Here is an 18941-nt window from a genome sequence, read left to right as displayed (position 1 = left end):
AGCTGTAATAAAGTGGATTGTGAGGTCAAGAGTCCCAACTTATACAAGAGAACCTTTCAAGAGTCTGATAACAATGGGATAGAAGCTGTTCTTAAGCCTTGTGGTACATGCTTTGATGCATTTATATCTTCAATTTCTAATACATGTAAATGTATTTATATATTTATTGAGATACAGCGTGGCATAGGCCTTTCAAGCCAGACCTGCCCAGCAATCTGCCAATTTAATCCTAACCTAGTCATGGGACTATTTACAAAGACTAGTTCACCATACCAATTAGTAGGTCTTTGGATTGTGGGAGAAAACCTGGACACCTGGAGGAAGCCCACACTGTCATCAGGAGAACTTCTTACAGCAGTAATTGAACCCTGGTTGCCTGTACTGTAAAGTGTTACGCTAACCTCTAAACTAGCATGCTGTCCTAATATATATGGCAAATAAAGTTGATCCTCCTTGATCCTTAAATTCCTTCCACATGATCAGAGGGTGGAGAAGAGAGAATGTCCAGAGTGAGTGGGGTCTTGGATCATGTGGCAGCAGGGCGATGTTGCAGACAGATTCCACGGAGGGAGGCTGGTTTCTATGATATGCTGAGCTGTGTGTCCTTGCTGTCAGGGGTAGAGCAGTTGCCATACTAAGCCATGGTGCAGCAAGATGATGAATCGCAGATCATGTCTAAATTGGGCATGATTGAATGCAATTACTGGAGTGAAGGAGGGGCAGATGGATATTTGCACAGAACTTGCTAGTCGCCCACTCTTTTTGTTGACCTACAAATAATGTACAAGCTGAACTTCTCTGGGCCTGTTAGTGACTACTTACGAGAAGTGGTGAATTTCCTTGCCATAATGCAGGCAGGCTAGAAAAAGCTCTAAAACATTGCCAATGGGTTAAATGATGCCTCTGGCTTTGATGATTAGGTACACATCAAGGCCTTTATATAACCTGAATATCCCCATTAAAACAGCAAAAAAAACAGAAAAAACGAACAATTTAACTAACAGCAATTAAAAAGTTCAAAAATTAACACAAATTCTAAAACACAATTTTAAAAACGTAAAAATTACTGAAATCCTGGCATCTCACAGCCTTTCTTCTCCATTCCAGTTAATGGTCTTGCTGTTCCTGCTACAATTTCTTTTTGCAGATTTCCCAATGTAACTACTGGGTTATTGTATTTAGTTTACATGTATCCAGCATTAAGAGTGCAGTCAAGAGAAACCCCAGCACAGACTGGGAGCCTTGAATCTCATGACAGGTATAGGGTAAATGCCAGCATTATTGGTATTGCACTTGCCAACACTTTACCTCATGTCTGGTCCAAAATATTCTGTGCCCTCCCATATTGTGTGCTCAAGATGTGCATAAAATAATTAGTAATTAAGGAGAATTAAACACCTTGAGTTGATAGCTGCTTTGTGTATTGTACAAAATAAAGTCCATCAAATTTGGACAGTTTATTTGGGAGCTACTAAATTACGCTGAAATCCCTTCTGAAATTAACTTAGATTCACTTAAGATTCAGTTGATGCTGCTGTTTGAGTGGCAGTGACTGCACTAATCCTAAGACGTCGAACTGTTTTGGTTCTCATGGGGTTTCTTAGAAATTCAGAGGAAGTACTCTAATGTTCCTTATGAAGGGAAAAGACATTTTGGAGACATGCCAAGCAAATATTGTGAACATTTAATGAGTTCTTTAAGGAGTTTTATTCTATCTGCAAATTATCAAGCTCCTTTTAAGAAAAAAGGACAGGAATTCAAAGTATTGTCATAGTGATTATTGGCAAAGTCAGTGAGGAACGGATGTCCTGGTTACTTTGAGAAATCTTTAACTAATCACAAAATTGCAAGGGTGAACAACCAAAACAAAAAGGGTTAAAAAAGAACTCTGTTGTTAGAACAGACACTCAAAAATATTTTTCAAAAAAAACTTGTGATTGTTTCTGGAACGTTCTATATGGAATAATTCTTAAACATTAAGCTAATTTAAGTTGCACCAAACATTGAATACTTATGACTCCAGCTGTGCTATTGGCTGCATGGACAGCTGTTAATGTTGCTGTAAGTAACCTGGATACATTATAAGCCTCAGTACAATAATTATTTCTGCATTCCATTGTTACATCAATGTTTTGAAAGAGTATATATGCATTTGATAAGAATTGCCGCATTTAATTTTATGTGTAAGTTTCTGGTAGTCAGATCCGTTTTGTAGAAATTGGTTTAAAGTTTCTGTCTCAATCAAACACTAAACTGCAGAGTGAGCTGTCATTAAGTGGAGTGAAGCTGGCAAGGATTTTCATGCAGCCAATGCTACTCCGTTCCCAGAGTCCCTGCTGTGTAGTTGTTCAACTCTCCAAGAAGCCTGTTAAAGAGTCCCTGAGAGCATGTGTAAAGCCCTCCATGTTAATAGTTAATTGGATAGGATGGCAAGATGAGAGGACAGCTGAACATGTGGGCCTCTCAGTCTCAAGCACTAGTGGACTTTTTAGTTTAATAATAGCAGCTGTTCACATTGTTGAACAACTTTGTTTTCTTCAGTTTCACAAATGATGAAAAGAAGAACGATTCCTCAGAAACTTGCCTTTTTATTGGAAAGTAGAGAGCTCCCCTGCTGCTTCTGCTCTGCCACCGCTTCAGACGACATCACGTGCCATTGCTCCTCCAATCATAGAAGACAGTGTGGGATCCCATAATCGTGCATCTAACACTGTTTTATTTCCTTTGCGATGATTATGACAGAGAAAGGAAAACAAGTAGGGAAGGCGCCATCAATATCAACATCATTTGTCATGGAACGTTCCTTGAATATAAATAGGAAATTAGTTAAAATAAGTATACCCTTTCAACAGATAGCTTTCTTTATTCCTGGTTACAAGACTAAGCATTAATATCTGTACACAAAGAGAAATTCACATAACGTGAGATAAAAGAAGTGTTGTTCATTGAGGTACTTATTCCATAGTATTGAGAGAGAGAGAGAGAGAGAGATTCCATACTCAGCTCTCTTCTGGAACCTGATGCATGCCCATAGAACTAGCACTATCAGTTTAGAATCAAATAACTTAATCTGTTTCTAATAATTGAAGAATGGTGTCAGAGCCAAGTTGCAAGTGTCTAGGATTGCTTTTAACCAAGGTTCATTTAACATTATTCTTTTTGAAGTGATGCCAAGACCAAGTATTGCAATTATATTCACTAAATATTATGTTACCTTTATCTAATTCTATCATTTTCTAATTCTTGGTTAAAAGTTTTGGGAACTCCTGGAAAAAAAAGATTCAATTGTATCAAATTTAACATCATATTCTGAATTTGTCAAAATGCACATAAATAAAAGAGTTGAACAAAATGTATCTGGGAACAAGGCCTGGTGTCTTTAGGACCACAACTACATGATGTAAGCCTGAGTCAGTCAACTTCTCATCATGGTGTGGAAATAGAGTCATCTGTTCTGGCATATGGAATCTTTGGCTTGCATGCTACTCAGTCTGCAGATTACCCAACATCTCGGCCATTGGTACAACTATTCTGAACAAAGGGCACTAAACAACCTCTGGATTTGCCCAATTTTGAGGGGCAGATGCAAGGTATATATAGAGAACTAAATACATATGGCATTGTCTTTCAAATATTTGGTGTGTTGATTGTAAATTGTACGGATCACCATTATATAACATAGTAGTTTGAGGTACATTGTATTATGCAGATATTTAGTTACTGCTGGATATTTGCTTAACCATATAGCTGACAGACATACCCAGGATGCAAATTTGATTGATGTTGTCTTTGTTACATCTCTTCCCATTTTTAACTGGCACATTAGTATTTTTGCTGTACACATAAGTTTTTTTTCCACAAGCTGAGGTGTGTGTTGCAATATAGAACTACTGAAATGTGCTTGAGAACCTTTCTCCCCCTTCTGAAGGAGAAGAAAGAGCATAAAAGCTCTTATCCACAAATGCACCACTTTATATTAATATTTAATTAGCAGGCAAATTGTACTGTGTGTCTGAAAGCTTCTGAAGAGTTGTTAGTGCCACAATTGACCTAAAAGTTTAATAATAACTCACTCCATAGAGCAAATGCCAGTTCAACATAGGGAAACAGTGCAAGCCAATTCCTTTGAGATGAGAAAGCAAACCAAATGGCAGGCGAGAGTTCCTGGGATGGAACCTTCTGGAAAGCAAGGAGATGGAGTAACTTTGAAGCCAGGCTTTATATGAAAACAGTGGGGAAAAAGCTGATCCCTCCTGCTCTGGGAGATGCTGGTTTAAGGCCAAAATCTCATGAAACAGAAGTGCAGTTAGATCCTGTAACAGAAGGCACTGGTAGCCCTAATAACCTGGCAAGCAAAGGAGGGGGCAAAATAAAGGCTGCTTCTGGGAACAAAAATCAAAGAAATGCTTCATAGTAACTGTAATTAAGAGCATTCACTTGTATTTTTCCTGTGTCCAATATGCTCTTTGTATCCATCAAAATACAGAAAACTTGCATTACTGTCACATCTGTGTATTATTAGTTTTCACATTCGGCTGACTTGGATGTCTTAATTATCATGCTCATCACTGAATTGGTATAAATCATTGTGGATAATAACATATTACTTAAAGAATTCTTGTGCAGAGATGAAATGATTTATTTAGAAAGTAGTGAATGAGCATCATGGTGGTATTAATGCCCTTTTTAACTTAATTAATAGCAACTTTATCATTTCACATATTGCTGGTAATTAATCCCTAGAAGCAGAACATTGACTTAAATGTGAGCTTGATTGAAGGACTGAAGTGAATGTTTCTACGACAGTAAGGGCTGTTTTTTTTTATCTGAAAGCCTGAAGGAAATATTTAAACAGTTTGCCATTCCTTCTGAGAGGGGGTTGGGCTGTAAAAAAATATTATTTAAAGAGTTGTAGAATACTAATGTTACACATGCAAGTGTAAACTAAGCAACTACCGCTATAACAGGTAATGGTCTGGCCAGCAGAGGGAGTAGTCTTCTGTCTCCTTGCACATTCCCATCATTCTTCCCACCTGCCCCCTCTCCCAGCCAGTCTTCCATCTGGACCGAGGCCTGCCTGTCTGCTTCTGATGACAGGCTATAATTTTTCTCCCATCAACGTGCGAACACTTGGTACAGGATTAGTATAAGCTCATTTGGAAGTTTCAGTATCTGTAGCCAGCACCTTCATTACAGGAGTCAGCTGTTTTTATTGCCTCCTATATTTTGAACAGCTTTTGTGTATTTACTTGCTTATGACAGGGAGCAGAATTAGGCCAAACATTTTCATCTCCCCCTTCCCTTCCCTGTTTTGTTTTAGAAGTCTTGAGTTTACAGGATTTAAATAATTGTGTTTTATAAGTTTACAGAATATAAACAATTGTTTTCTCTGTTTATTGACCCATGGTGCATTTAGAGTTGCACAATGATGGTGCTATCTTGATGGTAATGTTACATTTATTCCCTACGATCTTGGTAACATGGGGAATTGACATTAAATTAAAGATGTGATCGTCAGCTACTCTCTTGTTAAGTCATTTCACATAGCTTAATAACATTGTATGCCAAGGAACTTTTCCACAGTCTGTGCGAGACTAGCTATAAAACAAATTACTGGTCAGTACTGCAAGAATAGGCAATGTTATGAAATGAGTCATAGATTTATTCAGTCAGTAGATTTTAAAAGTACTGACTTAAAAAATGAATTATACCTTTTTCATAATCAGTTATTGAATAGATTTATGTATAATAAATATACTTCTATAAATGAATAACATTTTATACTACAAGGGCCAGAAATAATTATGGGATGTCATTTGATGTTGGAAAAGAAATTCATTTATTTGAAAGGTTGGCCGAAATGATGCAGGTATTTCGTTTCAAGAGTAAACAATGGGCTGAATGGCCTAATTCTGCCCCCCCCCCCCCGTCTTAATCCCTTGAAGCTGAATAATATTGGCATAATGATTTTGAAAGTGCAGATCACCTAGATATTTACTACTTGAAGAGTATCATAGATACATAGGATTCACAGATTTTCTTTTACTGATTTATGAATTGTGAATCATTGGTACAAATTACTGATTTATTTAAATCTTTGTATGAAGTTGTATTCTATTTTCAATGCTTATGCAACTCCCTGAATGTTACCCATTTATTGATTCCCTACTATTTTTGGCAGCACTCAGGAAATTTATTTCCTTTTTCCTAAGTCAACATTTTGGCTAACCTTTCAAACAATGAATTTCATTTGTAACATCATATGTCATCCCAGAATTATTTCTGTTCCTTCTCACATGATCCAGAATAAAGCGTAAATACATATCATCTTAAAATGTGCTACCTTTCAACTTGAACTTATTACGAAAGATGGCAAAGTATTCTGTGGTAAACAGGATGGTGATTCATTGAGTGGAATTATATATATTGCAAGTTGATCATTTTACAAATTTTTAAATCAATCTGTATGTCTCTTTTCCCGTAATAATTCACATGTAGCTTCAACCTATCTTTGCAAATGAAGTGAATTTGTACAGGTCTGCAGCTTAATGTAGCTGAAACACTGCCTCCCTAATGTAAAAGCCTATAATTCACATCTAAAAACATTTTGTATGTGCTAACATTATGCTCAGAGTATACAAAATAAAAATTTGTGATTTTATTACATACTCGGTAATCATGAAACTGAAAAAATGAGCCAAAACCAATTTTTTACCAAGAACCATTTATCCACAACAGAATAATTTAAAACCATGAAAAAAAATTGTCTTTATGAATCAACACGAAACATTTAATTATTTTGAAAAATATATACTAAATAACACTGACTTTATTTTTCTTTTTTTGTTTGTTTTAATCACCTATATGGAAAAATGCATATTGCACATACCTTCTTTAATGTTTTTACGCTGAAAATATGGTCCTAAATTGTTATTACTTTTTTAACCACGTTAGACCTATTTTTTCTGTAAATTGACCTAATGAATAATATTTCAATACCTCCAACAGCTTTTTCCTGTGCAGGCCTCCCCTCTCTCGGGGACTTTAAGCTTGCCTTCTGCTGTATTCCTGGAGCTCTCAGCCTTCAGCTGGGTCTTGCCTACCAATATATATTTTGCACATGAGGCACCTCAGTACTGATTGCCAGCACTGCTGCTACCTCTAGCCCAGCCTTAGTCATACCCATGTCCATTTAGTTCTCTCATTCCCCTGCTCACCCACCCTGAGCTAACATCAGCTCAAAATACAGTGTTTAAAATCAAATCCTGCCAAAACAAAAAAAAAATGGAAATGGAAATAGCATAAAAATTGAGGAAAAATTAGCAAAATCCAGAATATATAAAGTATCCCAAAATGCAGTCAGCTTTACTAGGTAAAAGCGAGCATGACTTAGAACTAAAAGGACAAGGTAAGAAAGAAAATAAAGTGAATCCTGCAAAAATAAGTTAGACTTTATTTAAGAGATCAGTTTTGATAGAGGCTGCAATTATTTGTAAATTTTTAACAGGAGATCTAATAATATTATGTAAATATGAAGATCTTTAGAGACAATGCTGCAATTGCAGTCCATCCTAAACAGTAATAATTTAATGCAAGACACATCGCATGCTTTGTTGTCTTTTTCTTAAAATGCATCAAGAAACGATGGAAGGGCAATGACTTTGCAGCTTTGAAGCTGTTTCCAGTTTACAATTTGTGTACAGCAGATGAATTGACATGAAAGAAAGCATTATGCTGTCTATAAAAATCCACTTAATGAAAGCTACCAATGCAAAAAAATTCTAACATCAGTTGTGTGACTTTTAACATTATTGAAATCTCTAAATGCAAAGTAAACCTAGATGTGCACATGATTTCATTACTTCATAAAATCAACTTTGTGCATATTTATAACCAAACTGTTTTTTCTATAGAAACCTAATATTAACAAAGATTAATTTGAGAACTAGCTGATCGTTAATACAGGTTTAAGTTATCCTGATTTATTTTTCTGCTAATATACTAAACGATTCTGTTTTCCTTTTTCTAGTCGTTTAAAGCTATTTTCTTCTATGCTCTACAGAACAAAGCAGTTATAGGCCGTGTGGCAAAATTATCAGATACTGTGATTGGCCTTGAATCATTTAATGCTTCTGAGAGGGAAACCAATCCAATCTACAAGGACTATCACGGTAAGTCTAATTGTGACCAAAGTACCCAAGTGATTTATAGATATTTAGCAGTTTGCTCTTTAATTAGTTTATCTGCCATAAGGTAGTAATTGATTTCATTTCAGAATCTGCATTTTGACTGTCTCCCAGTGTAGCAATCTATTGGTCAGACTGTTTATCTTTTACTGTGCATTAGGACTGTGAAAGTAACATGGCAACTACTCGCATGTTGTCAAGCCAAATTACCAAGACAGTGCTCAATCAGATGTGCATCATTGTAGGCAGGCTTTTGGGAATACTCATGCAGAGGCAGCCACTCGGCCAGTGAGCTTACCAATTCCCGATACCATGACGAGACTTCACCAACTCAGCCAATGTTGCTGTCACAAAAGATCAGCTTAGATTTGAGCTCACAGTGCTCGAAGCTAAAAGCAGACCTCGTGTCTACACCAGTTCCTAACAGTCATAAATGAGCTTCATTTCAAAATATTCATTTATTTTACACATCCATTCTGATTTTATGCCCTTTTTAAAGGCTGTTTACTACAACAGCATGTGACAAACTGCTAATGGCTAAAACCTCAAAATACATTTCTTTTATAAACGCTGTAGCCATTCCAACCCTTAAGCCATGTTTTTGCTAGCTGATTACTGATGCATTTAATAAAATACAGATCATTCAGTTTTTGGGCGGCAAAGCAAGGTGATAGCCACATTTACTTACTGTAAATATAAGGGAAAATACCTCAACTGGGCCTCTATCAGAACTACTTTTGTTGATGTCTCCATATCTGCACCTAAATGTAATTAGTTTTACTTGGACAAGGATTTTTGTTTATCTTATTCTGCTTGATTACTTGAGCATAATCACACTGTTTGCTTCATTGCTTCTGATGGCGATCCCTGGTTTAAAAAGGGACAGTGAGGAATGTAATTGTGGAGAGTTCTGCTATCAGCATGTTTAATTTATGCAGCTGCATGATAGCATTTTGTTTTAATTTAAATCTTTCTTAAGGTTTATTCCATGTTCGTCAGCTTCCTCGGCTTAATTGTTTAATCTCTGATGTGCCTGATACAAAGGACCTTGCATTCAAATTGAAACGAAAATTGTTCACTATTGAGGTAGGAAACACTGAGGTTTGTTTTAATGCTCCACTTAATACTGCAAAAGAGTATGCTGTTTTGTAAGTTAATAATTTAATGAGATATGCCTTATATGTGGCCGTGTAGACAGTTATTTTTCATACAAGCTATCATCTTTCCAGTTTTGCCTCCAAAATGAGGAAGTGTTTGTGGTGGGTGGGGGAGGGCAAATAATTCTTTGCTACATTTTCATTTTATGGATCAAGACTCTGTAACTATCCAGAATAAACTGCAACGCAAAGCTGTGCAGCATTAAGTCTATGATCATTTGTCAAATTAATTGCTTAGATCTGCTGGTACTTGATTCCATCTCATTGTGGTAGATCTGAATTAAAATAGCTTTGTAACAAAATACGGTTGGGCATCATTAATAATTTTGGTATTCATCACTTGCGGTTCCCAGCATATGTTGCAATGAATGGAAATAATGGGAATCTCAATGTAGTACTAACTGTTCAACATTGTCTCCAATTGCTACTACAGATCATAGGCTTTCATCAACTAGCACATTACTGGTTTTAGAAAATACTTTAACATGTGTTAGTGAGTTAATTGAAAATTGTAATATACTGTGGATATATTATCAGTATTAAACATCACTACAATGGTAATGGCCACTCCAGCAATTATTTCCTTTGCTTTATTAAGCAAATATCACTAGTCTGGGAATTTTTTTCTAAAATGATTATAGTGGTTAATGTTCTACCAGATTCAAACTTCCTCAGTGATCTAAGATATTTGTGGTATTTATAATCTGATGTGTTGAGACTGAATTGAACCCATTCCCTTTTTCCTGTGTTACTAAATAGCAAATGAATACAACTGTTAACCAATTAAGGCTGAAGTATTAATTAACTAAGCATGAAAAGGTGAGTGCATATTTGAGGAGTGGCTTTTTGTGATGTGATAATTATTTCTTCTCCAGTCCTTGTGTAGTGTCTTCACTGGAGATAAAATAAGTGGGCAGCCCTGACAAACCATATTATTTAATCTCCTGTCAAGTGGAAAGCATTTAAGCAGGCCACTTGTCTTGGCTATTTCAGCTTATACAAGGGAATTCAGCACAAATAAATTAGCATATTTTGTCTTATTCACTAGCTGCTGGTCAATTTGGGTTGGCATTACTTTGGTGTTTGGTACTTCACCCTGGAGTGACCACTGTGGCCCTTCCATGACCCTCTGGCCTCTTGACTAACCACTCGATAAGGCAACTGTTGTCACCATCCCTCTTTTTCTTCTTAAGATTTTCTATCCTTTTTTTTTGCTTTCTACACCCCCACCCCTAAAACTACCCGATGCACCCTTTTAAAAAAACCTATTAATCATTAAAGATGCAGTCCACTGACGATTAAGATGTCTTTTTCTTAATTAATGGTTATCAGTGATCTTCATTATTTAATTGCGCTGAGAATAGTTAATAGTTAATCGGGTGGCCAATTGTTTGATTGGGTCATCTTGGGAGCAATGCTGTAGATGTTTTGATTGGGATACTCCCCTGTTATACCCACTTAGCAACCCACGATGAAGTCGTAAAGTTAAGCGGCTGTTAGGAATAGCCCCGTGATTCCTTGTTAACACATCAATGTAATTGAAAGCAATTTTCCACATAATTAAGGTTCTTAAAGAGTTATGTTTCATGTATAACAACATGCACAAAAAGAAGATTTTTAAAGCTCTAACTTGCAATCTTCTACCTCATTCTAGGTAATGTACAGAATCATAGAGTTCAAATCACACTATTATATTTGAGCTATAATAGCTGAATATCTAAAGAGCTGCTTATCGTACATTCTGATTTACAAACATTATTGAATCTTTATCAGCGGCTTAAATTCAGGTTTATTGGCCACTTAAGTTTGAGTAAAAGTTATTCAAACTCATGAAATTTTCTTCAGACCCCTGATTTTATGATTGCCTCAATAATTTTGGTAGGACAAAAGCAAATATGACATAAAGCAATCAGCTGAACAGATGATCAGCCTTCCTCAGCATAAATCAGAAATTTTGCTGAGTGCAAGTTAATCAGCCATTCTGCCACTCTTCTCCCAAGTTACTTTCAATGGAGATATTTCATTCTCAGCAATAAAAATGTAAGAACATACTGACGTTCACTAGAAGAAAAAGCAAATATTTGAAGGTGATATTTAAAAGCAAATACTTAATTTCATTGGGATTGTTTTTATGAACGTTTATACATGAATCTCCGCCGATGCAAGTCTTTCAGGCAGATGGCAGACTATATTAAATAAAGCCAAATACCAAAATGGTTCCCTCAGAGTACACAAATGTCATTTGCTGATGCACTAATTATTCTATTCATTTATTTAATGTTTAATGTCATTTCCTGTACACAAGTGTAAAGGAGAATGAAATAATTGTTACTCCAGATCCGATACAGCACAAAAAAACTAAAGATAAAGTACACAATAATAATCAAAGCATAATAAATATAAATATACAAGTGAATTTGGATACATAAATTGATTGTATGTTCATAAATTGACGCTAGGCACTGGAATGTCTGTGCATAAGGTGACTGACAGGAAATGATAAAGTAGTGGTGGTTGGGAGTGTGGAGGGGTAAGTTAGTGGATGGAGGTATTTGATCAGCCTTCCTGCTTGTAGAAAGTAACTGTTTTTGAGCCTGGTGGTCCTGGCATGGATGCTATGTAGCCTCCTTCCTGATGTAAGTGGGACAAACAGTCCATGAGCAGAGTGGGTGGGATCCTCCATGATGTTACTGGCTCTTTTCCGACACCTTTCTGTATATATGTCCTGGCATGGCAGATAAACCCCCATGGCAAGGTATTGAATACTAATCACTTTGTAGCATAGAAAACATTGCAGTTATTTTGTGCTCAGCAAGCCCTCCCCGCCCCCAGTAGCAATGCAAAGGCCACCAAATAATGTATTTTTATTTATGTGAAATTATTGGGTGAAGCATTTCAAACAGCAATTCTAGCTCCATGCTCCTGTGAATCTTTAACATACTACCATATTTTGTGCAGAAGTACAATTTACAAAGGAAGGTGCCAGTTTGACTTCAGAGACCTATACATTACCTCTTTCCATACATTCCATCACATCCATGAAAGGCACATTACCAGGAGGCCCACTTATTGACTAATGAGCTTGCACTCTGTAATTTCTCAAGACTAATGTGCAAACTAGTTTATTCCACAAGTTTCTGTTTCAGACTGCTGTTTTAATACACATAGGGTTATTAAGGGATTATGCTAGCACTGTATTTGCATGATTGGAGTAAAGTTTTTGTAAGTTTATTAAACGGAGGATGAAATGTTGAACTAAACATTAAAAGACTGAAGGAAAAAAAACAACAAAAAAGTCTGTCTGTCTAATCCTATTCCTTTCCACTTTGGAATCTTAATTAGGAGGAGATAAAAACCATCATTTGACTAAATTATTGTCTTGAATCTGTAGCAAAAGGTATAATCCGCAATTGGGCCAATTAGTGCACCCTGTAGTTAGCCATGCTGAGGCAGGCTATGTGATTGGAACTGACACCAGCCCAGTTCCCACTGCTGCTTTGCCAGGTATGATGGTCAGACTTCAAAGGGCTTGAGGCATCAGCAGGGCAAGGTTTGGAGGCCAACTTTTGGTCTGACCGTTAATCTCTCTGCTAAACTGCAATGCCCCTCACACAAAACGAGCTTACACAACACAATCATGCGGCATTAAAGTTTCAGTTAAGTTATGCCAATTGCCTTTGATTTTCTGATGGTTGACCAAAGGATGCCAATACAGCTAGACACTTACTCAAACATTCCCAATTAGGTAAGCTAAACAGCTATCTAAAACATTTTTGCATTGTTTGTAATAGTGAAGTAATAGGTTGTTGCTACATTTGAGATGAGATAATCAGGATTCACCCTATCACATTTCTGTTACGATTGTTCTGAAAATGGTACAGAACACATTTTTAATTTTAAGATGATTTGGAAGAAAGTGGTGAGTGCATTGAATGATAGTGGATAGAGGCAGATACATTAGGGTTATTTAAGACTCTCTTAGATAGGCATGTGGATGGTAGAAAAATGGAGAGTTATGTAGGAGGAAAGGGTTGGATTGATTTTAAGAGTAGGTTAAAAGGTCGGCACAACATTGTGGGCCAAAACTATATTGTTCTGTTCTAACACCTTTGGAACTCCTCCTGCCCTGATTGCCTAATTGTCTGTCACTTTTATGTTTAGTTGACACTTGGTAATGTCACTATGTTTCCATTTTAAGAGCAGCCTACAGCAGAACTAGTGTTGATGTGAACAAGAAAAACATCCCAATGACTTTCCCTTAGGCTGCTATGGACGTGCCTAACTTGTGTCTCCTTACACACTCCAACTGACTTTAAACAGATCAGAACCTGGAAGCTACTGACCCAGTTTGACAAAGTAGTCATTATCACATTAATGCAGATTTAATTGGTACATGAATTTATCATAACCATACAAATTCTAGATGGAATCTAGTAAAGAATTTTAGCTGAAATTAGATCAGAAAATTATGCCCTAACCACAGCTTTGTTCTTAAGTAGTAATCTGATTACTTCTATCAGTCACTATATTTGCCATATTAACATTTTATATTTAGACCCCTATTGAACCTGTTGGGTGTGTTTGAGAGAGAGCTTGTTTGCTTTATTGATGTATCATTTAAAGTGCCTGGAGCTATGAAAGGATATGCATTATCTTAGCACATTGTCTGGTAGTTACCTGAGGAGGTGTGGATAAGAATTTGTGATACCACAAATAGAGCGTACAAACACTCTCTCATTCATATATTACATTGCTCCATAACTCCTTCTCGCAAGCTTGTTTACACAAATACACACACACACTACTATGGTTCTAAGTATCCAAGATAAATTTGACACATTTTTGTTGGATTAGAACCACGGTATTTTGCCTTTCTCTTAATTCTATAATGTAAACTGGGGTATTTAGCTCTGACATATGCATTGTGAATTTTCCAATTACAGAATAGTTAGTACATTAATATTATTCAAGATTCTGATATAACGAAGGTTGAGCTGCCTACACCACAACCTTAACCAGAAAGGGGAGGGTAGTGGAATTGTATCAAATCATAGCAACTCCTTTCTCATTCTCTTTCACCTATAAGTGATGGAGGAGTATTCTTCCTTTAAATGCACTTGTTCTCCATATCTTTTTCTTATGTTATCGTCCATTCATTAGTAGTTAGAATGCACATATGCCTTCCTGAACAGAGTGCTACAAATTTATCCAAAAGCAAAGAACAAGAGATCAGAATGAGTCAGAAGATTATGGGAGAGTTAGAAAAAACAGTTGCAAATAGGAAAGGGAACAAACAGAAGAGGTAAGAGCAGAGCAATAGTTTTGAAGTAAATTACTAGGATTTAAAGTTTATTAGCAAAAGTAAATACAAAATCACCCAGTTCTCTAAAGCAGTGCACAGTAGAATTTCAGTACATGCACTTAAGTAGTATCAGAGATGGTAGGGATTAAAATTGAAAAAGACATTTCTCATGTGTATATATATTCTGTTTATAATTTTTTTCCCCATTCCCCATGCCCTTTGCTCAAGTGCAGGATCTTATCTCTAATTCCAGCCCCTTAAAATTCTCTTTCAACTGTTGATCAAATCAAAGTTCAAAGTAAAATTTATTATCAGAGTACATACATGTCACCACATACAACCCTGAGATTTTTTGTGTGGGTATACTTATCATATCTATAGAACAGTAACTGTAAACAGGATATGTATACTTTAAACAAACTGTGCAAATACAGATATAAATAAATAGCAGTAAATAAGGAGCATGAACTAACAAGATAAAGGAGTCCTTAATGAGTGTAGTTATCCCCTTTTATTCAAGAGCCTGGTGGTTTTTTGTATGATTGTTAATCTATTCAATATATGTATACTGTATAACATATACTGAATAAAATTACTTATTTATTAATTGTTATTATTTTATTATTTTCTTATATAATATGTATTGCATTGAACTGCTGCTATTAAATTAACAAATTTCACGTCACATGCCAGTGATAATAATTCTGATTCTGGTTGAGGGGTAGTAACTTTTTGAACCCGGTGGTGCGAGTCCTGAGGCTCCTGTACCTTTTACCTGATGGCAGCAGTGAGAAAAGTACGTAGCCTGAATGGTGAGGACCTTTGATTATGGATGCTGCTTTTCTATGGCAACGTTTCATGTAGATGTGGTCAATGGTGGGGGAGGGTTTTACCTGTGATGTACTCTGCCAAATCCACTACTTTCTGTAGGATTTTCCACTCAAAGGCCCAAATGTCGGAACTGAAGGCCAAAACTAGTGTAGCTACACATACACATTCTTGCTTTTGCTGTCTAATCACAGCAGCAGATGTTACTCAGCTTCCCATTTTCAAATTCTAATATGCCTTTCTACCATATCAATCTATGATAAGGAAAGATTTGCATTTATATAGAGCCTTTCACAACCTACACCACCTACTTGTGTAGCACTGGACTAACTACTGTGCACAGCCTAAGCGGAGAAATACATGGCAAAATGGGTTAGCCTTCTCTACTTTGTGAAATTTGTATGATTCAGTTTTTTAAAACTTTTTTTAAAAACATAAATTTTTAAACTTGATTTTAATAGTAAACTTTGTGAGTTCCAGTTCCTTGTGAGATGCTTTTGTTTCCCAAACTAAACTTACTTGTTTATCAAATTGCTTCTCCCTTTACTTCTCTCCTGAAGTGACAAATTCCCTTCGGGCTAAAACTCTGCAGGCAATGGCAACTGATTGATATCTTGCTGTTCTGAGGCAATGGCTGCTGTGTATTGTCAGGGCAAAGAGAGCTTAATTCTGCAGCTACCTTTACTAGACCATACCAGAGAGTGTTTGATAAATGTGTGTGAGCTGATACCCAATAATTATATTCTTGACAAGATTCGTTTTTTAAACTGAGGACGAGATATATATCAAAGGTCAATTTTATACGTCATTTATAGTTCTGTGCAAAAATCTTAGTTACATGTTAAAAAAAATTCTGTAAAGATGCTTTCAGAAATAATGAAATGAAAAGATTCTAAATATCAAATAGTTCACTACAAAAAGCAACAAACTGTTAAAAAAACACTAAATAAAATCAGTATCTGGTGTGACTAATGTTTACCTTTAAAACTACATCAATTCTCTTGGGCACACTGTCCTGCAATTTTAGAAAAAAATCAGTTGGTAGGTTGTTCCAAACATCTTTCAGAACTTGCCACAGTTCTTCTGCAGACTTTTGCTGTCTCTCTTGCTTCCATCTCTCCAGGTAATCCCAGGCAGCCTCGATGATGTTGAGATCAGGGATCTGTGGAGGCCATAACATCAGAAACCCTATAAAAATCTGGGGTGCCAGATTTAGTAATTTTGTGTGGTATGTTGGTGTGACATGAAAAAAAAAGCATTCAATAATTGTGTGAGAAGGAGCATCTTTCCCTTTCCCTTCCAGTCCTGCAGAAGGGTCTCAGCCGAAATGTCGACTGTTTATTCATTTCCATAGATGCTGCCATATCTGCTGAGTTCTTCCAGCATTTTGTGTGTGTTGACATAAAAAATAAAGTACAGATATGAAATAAAATTCACAAATAAATAAATACCAGCATGAATTTACAATGTAAACAGCATTATAAAAAGTAATTTAAAATGTTTATAGTGCAGTGAATGAGTAATGTATCAATGTTCCTTCATTGTCAGTGGATCTAGATTCAACAACATTGTGGGAATAAAAAACAATCTGCTGCAGGAGCTCATGGGTCAAAAAGCATCTGTGGTGGTGGGAGGTGAACACAATTTTCAACACTTCAGATCCACAGTTCTTCTTTACCCCCCCCCCCCCCCTTCAGATTCTGCTCGATCCACAGAGTTCCTCCAGGCAATGGTTTTGTTGCTCCATATTCCAGCATCTTCAACTCTTGTGGCAACATTGTGGGAGTAACGATTCCAGACATTCTGTAGTTTATCAAGAAGGCAGCTTACCAACAGAATACGTACACAACGCTGGAAGAACTCAGCAGGTCAGACAGCATCCGTGAGAAAAGAGTAGCCAACGTTTCGGGCCGAGACCCTTCATCAGGAAATGGGGGGGGAAGAGAGGGATGAAGTCCAGTATTAGAGATAGGGGAGGGGGTAGGGCCTAGAGGCGCTAGGTGGAAAACCAATCAGAGGAAAGATAAAGGGGGGAGGGGAGGGGGAGGGGATAAGCATGAAAGAACTGTAGAGATAAAGAAGCAGAAAGTTGAAAGGGGAGAGAGGCAGAGAGGGACCTGGGATAGGGGGAGGGGGAGGGAATTACCAGAAATTGGAGAATTCAATGTTCCTGATGAAGGGTCTCGGCCCAAAATGTTGGCTACTCTTTTCTCACGGATGCTGCCTGACCTGCTGAGTTCTTCCAGCGTTGTGTGCGTATTCTTTGATCCACCACATCTGCAGTTGTATTTTTGAGCTTACCAACAGCTACTTCAAAATGGTTAAGGCTGGATGATAAATAAATCTTTGCCAATGACACCCACATCCTATAAAAAATAAGTTGTGTGTTTATAATCAACAAATTAATAAATTAGTATTAAATGAAGCTATACAAATCATTTTGCGTTTTATACAACTTAAGAAAATTCTAAAAACAATTTGATATTAGAAAATAGACAATTTTTATATTGCGAATCCCTACCATCCATCCCACAATCTCTTTTACCCACTACCATCAGGAAGAAGGTACATGAGCATCAAGACTAGAACTGCAGACTGGGTAACAGCTTCTTCTCTTAGGCTGTGAGACTATTGAATACCCTGCCACCACTGTGGTCTCGTCACTATTACATCGAGCTGTTTTCATGTGCTGCACACTTTACGTACATTTTGAATTGTATTTTATTAATATATTACAGAAATATTTTGGTTATGTGCTGTGTGTGATATGTTTTGTGGGTGCACTGTGGTCCAGAGGAACATTGTTTCATTTGGTTATATATATATAGATGACAATAAACTTGAACTTGAAGGTAGACTAATGTAACTATTTTGGGGATATTCTTTGCAACGTAACTTTCCCATGATCTCATATAAGCACAATGAATGTGAAAGACACTATCTCAGGGGTTCTCAAACTTTTTATGTCACAAAACCATTTCATTAACCAGGGGGTCTGGGGGGGGAGTTCTGTGGGCTCCAGGTTGGGACACCTGCATTGGCTAAGCCACAACTATGACAGCATTGGTTAAAAAAGCAAGCAGAGCTTCAAAGGAGAAAGTTTTCAGGGGAATTATGAGGCAAGTTTTGTTTTATGCAGAGTCAAAAGTGCCTGGAACACACTGCCAGTGGAAGTGGTGGAAGCAGTGTTTTAAGACTCATTTGGACAGACATATGAACAGGCAGAAATTGGAAGATTATAGAGCTTGGGAAGGCAGGTGAGAAAGGTCAAATTGACCCATGGTCAGCACAGATATCTTGGGCCAAAGGGCCTGCTCTTGTGCTATTCTGTTCATTGGATGTGAATTAAAGCACAGAGAACAGATGAGCATTGTGGTAAATCATGTAGTCCAATTTAAAGGAATTATTTCTATTTTAAAAATGTTAAATAGAAATGTTAAAACTGACTGAAATACAATTACTCCTTCA

At 36.7% G+C, this 18941-nt stretch overlaps 1 protein-coding gene across 2 annotated transcripts in view; it reads left to right on the top strand.

The window, feature by feature from the left end:
- Positions 1–18941, top strand: part of elp4 (elongator acetyltransferase complex subunit 4) — a 222454-nt gene that overhangs the window by 103479 nt on the left and 100034 nt on the right. Inside the window, exons 8-9 of one of the 2 annotated variants that reach the window (XM_059976122.1) lie at positions 8063–8171; positions 9166–9272. In XM_059976122.1, coding sequence (XP_059832105.1) covers positions 8063–8171; positions 9166–9272 — 216 coding nt within the window. The remainder of the gene's footprint in view (positions 1–8062; positions 8172–9165; positions 9273–18941) is intronic. The other variant, XM_059976123.1, reaches the window with a different exon arrangement.

This window comes from Hypanus sabinus, chromosome 7 (assembly GCF_030144855.1).
Source record: "Hypanus sabinus isolate sHypSab1 chromosome 7, sHypSab1.hap1, whole genome shotgun sequence".
NCBI lineage: Eukaryota > Metazoa > Chordata > Chondrichthyes > Myliobatiformes > Dasyatidae > Hypanus > Hypanus sabinus.
The sequence above is the reverse complement of the archived record's forward strand: the minus strand, read 5'-3'. Positions and strand labels throughout refer to the sequence as shown.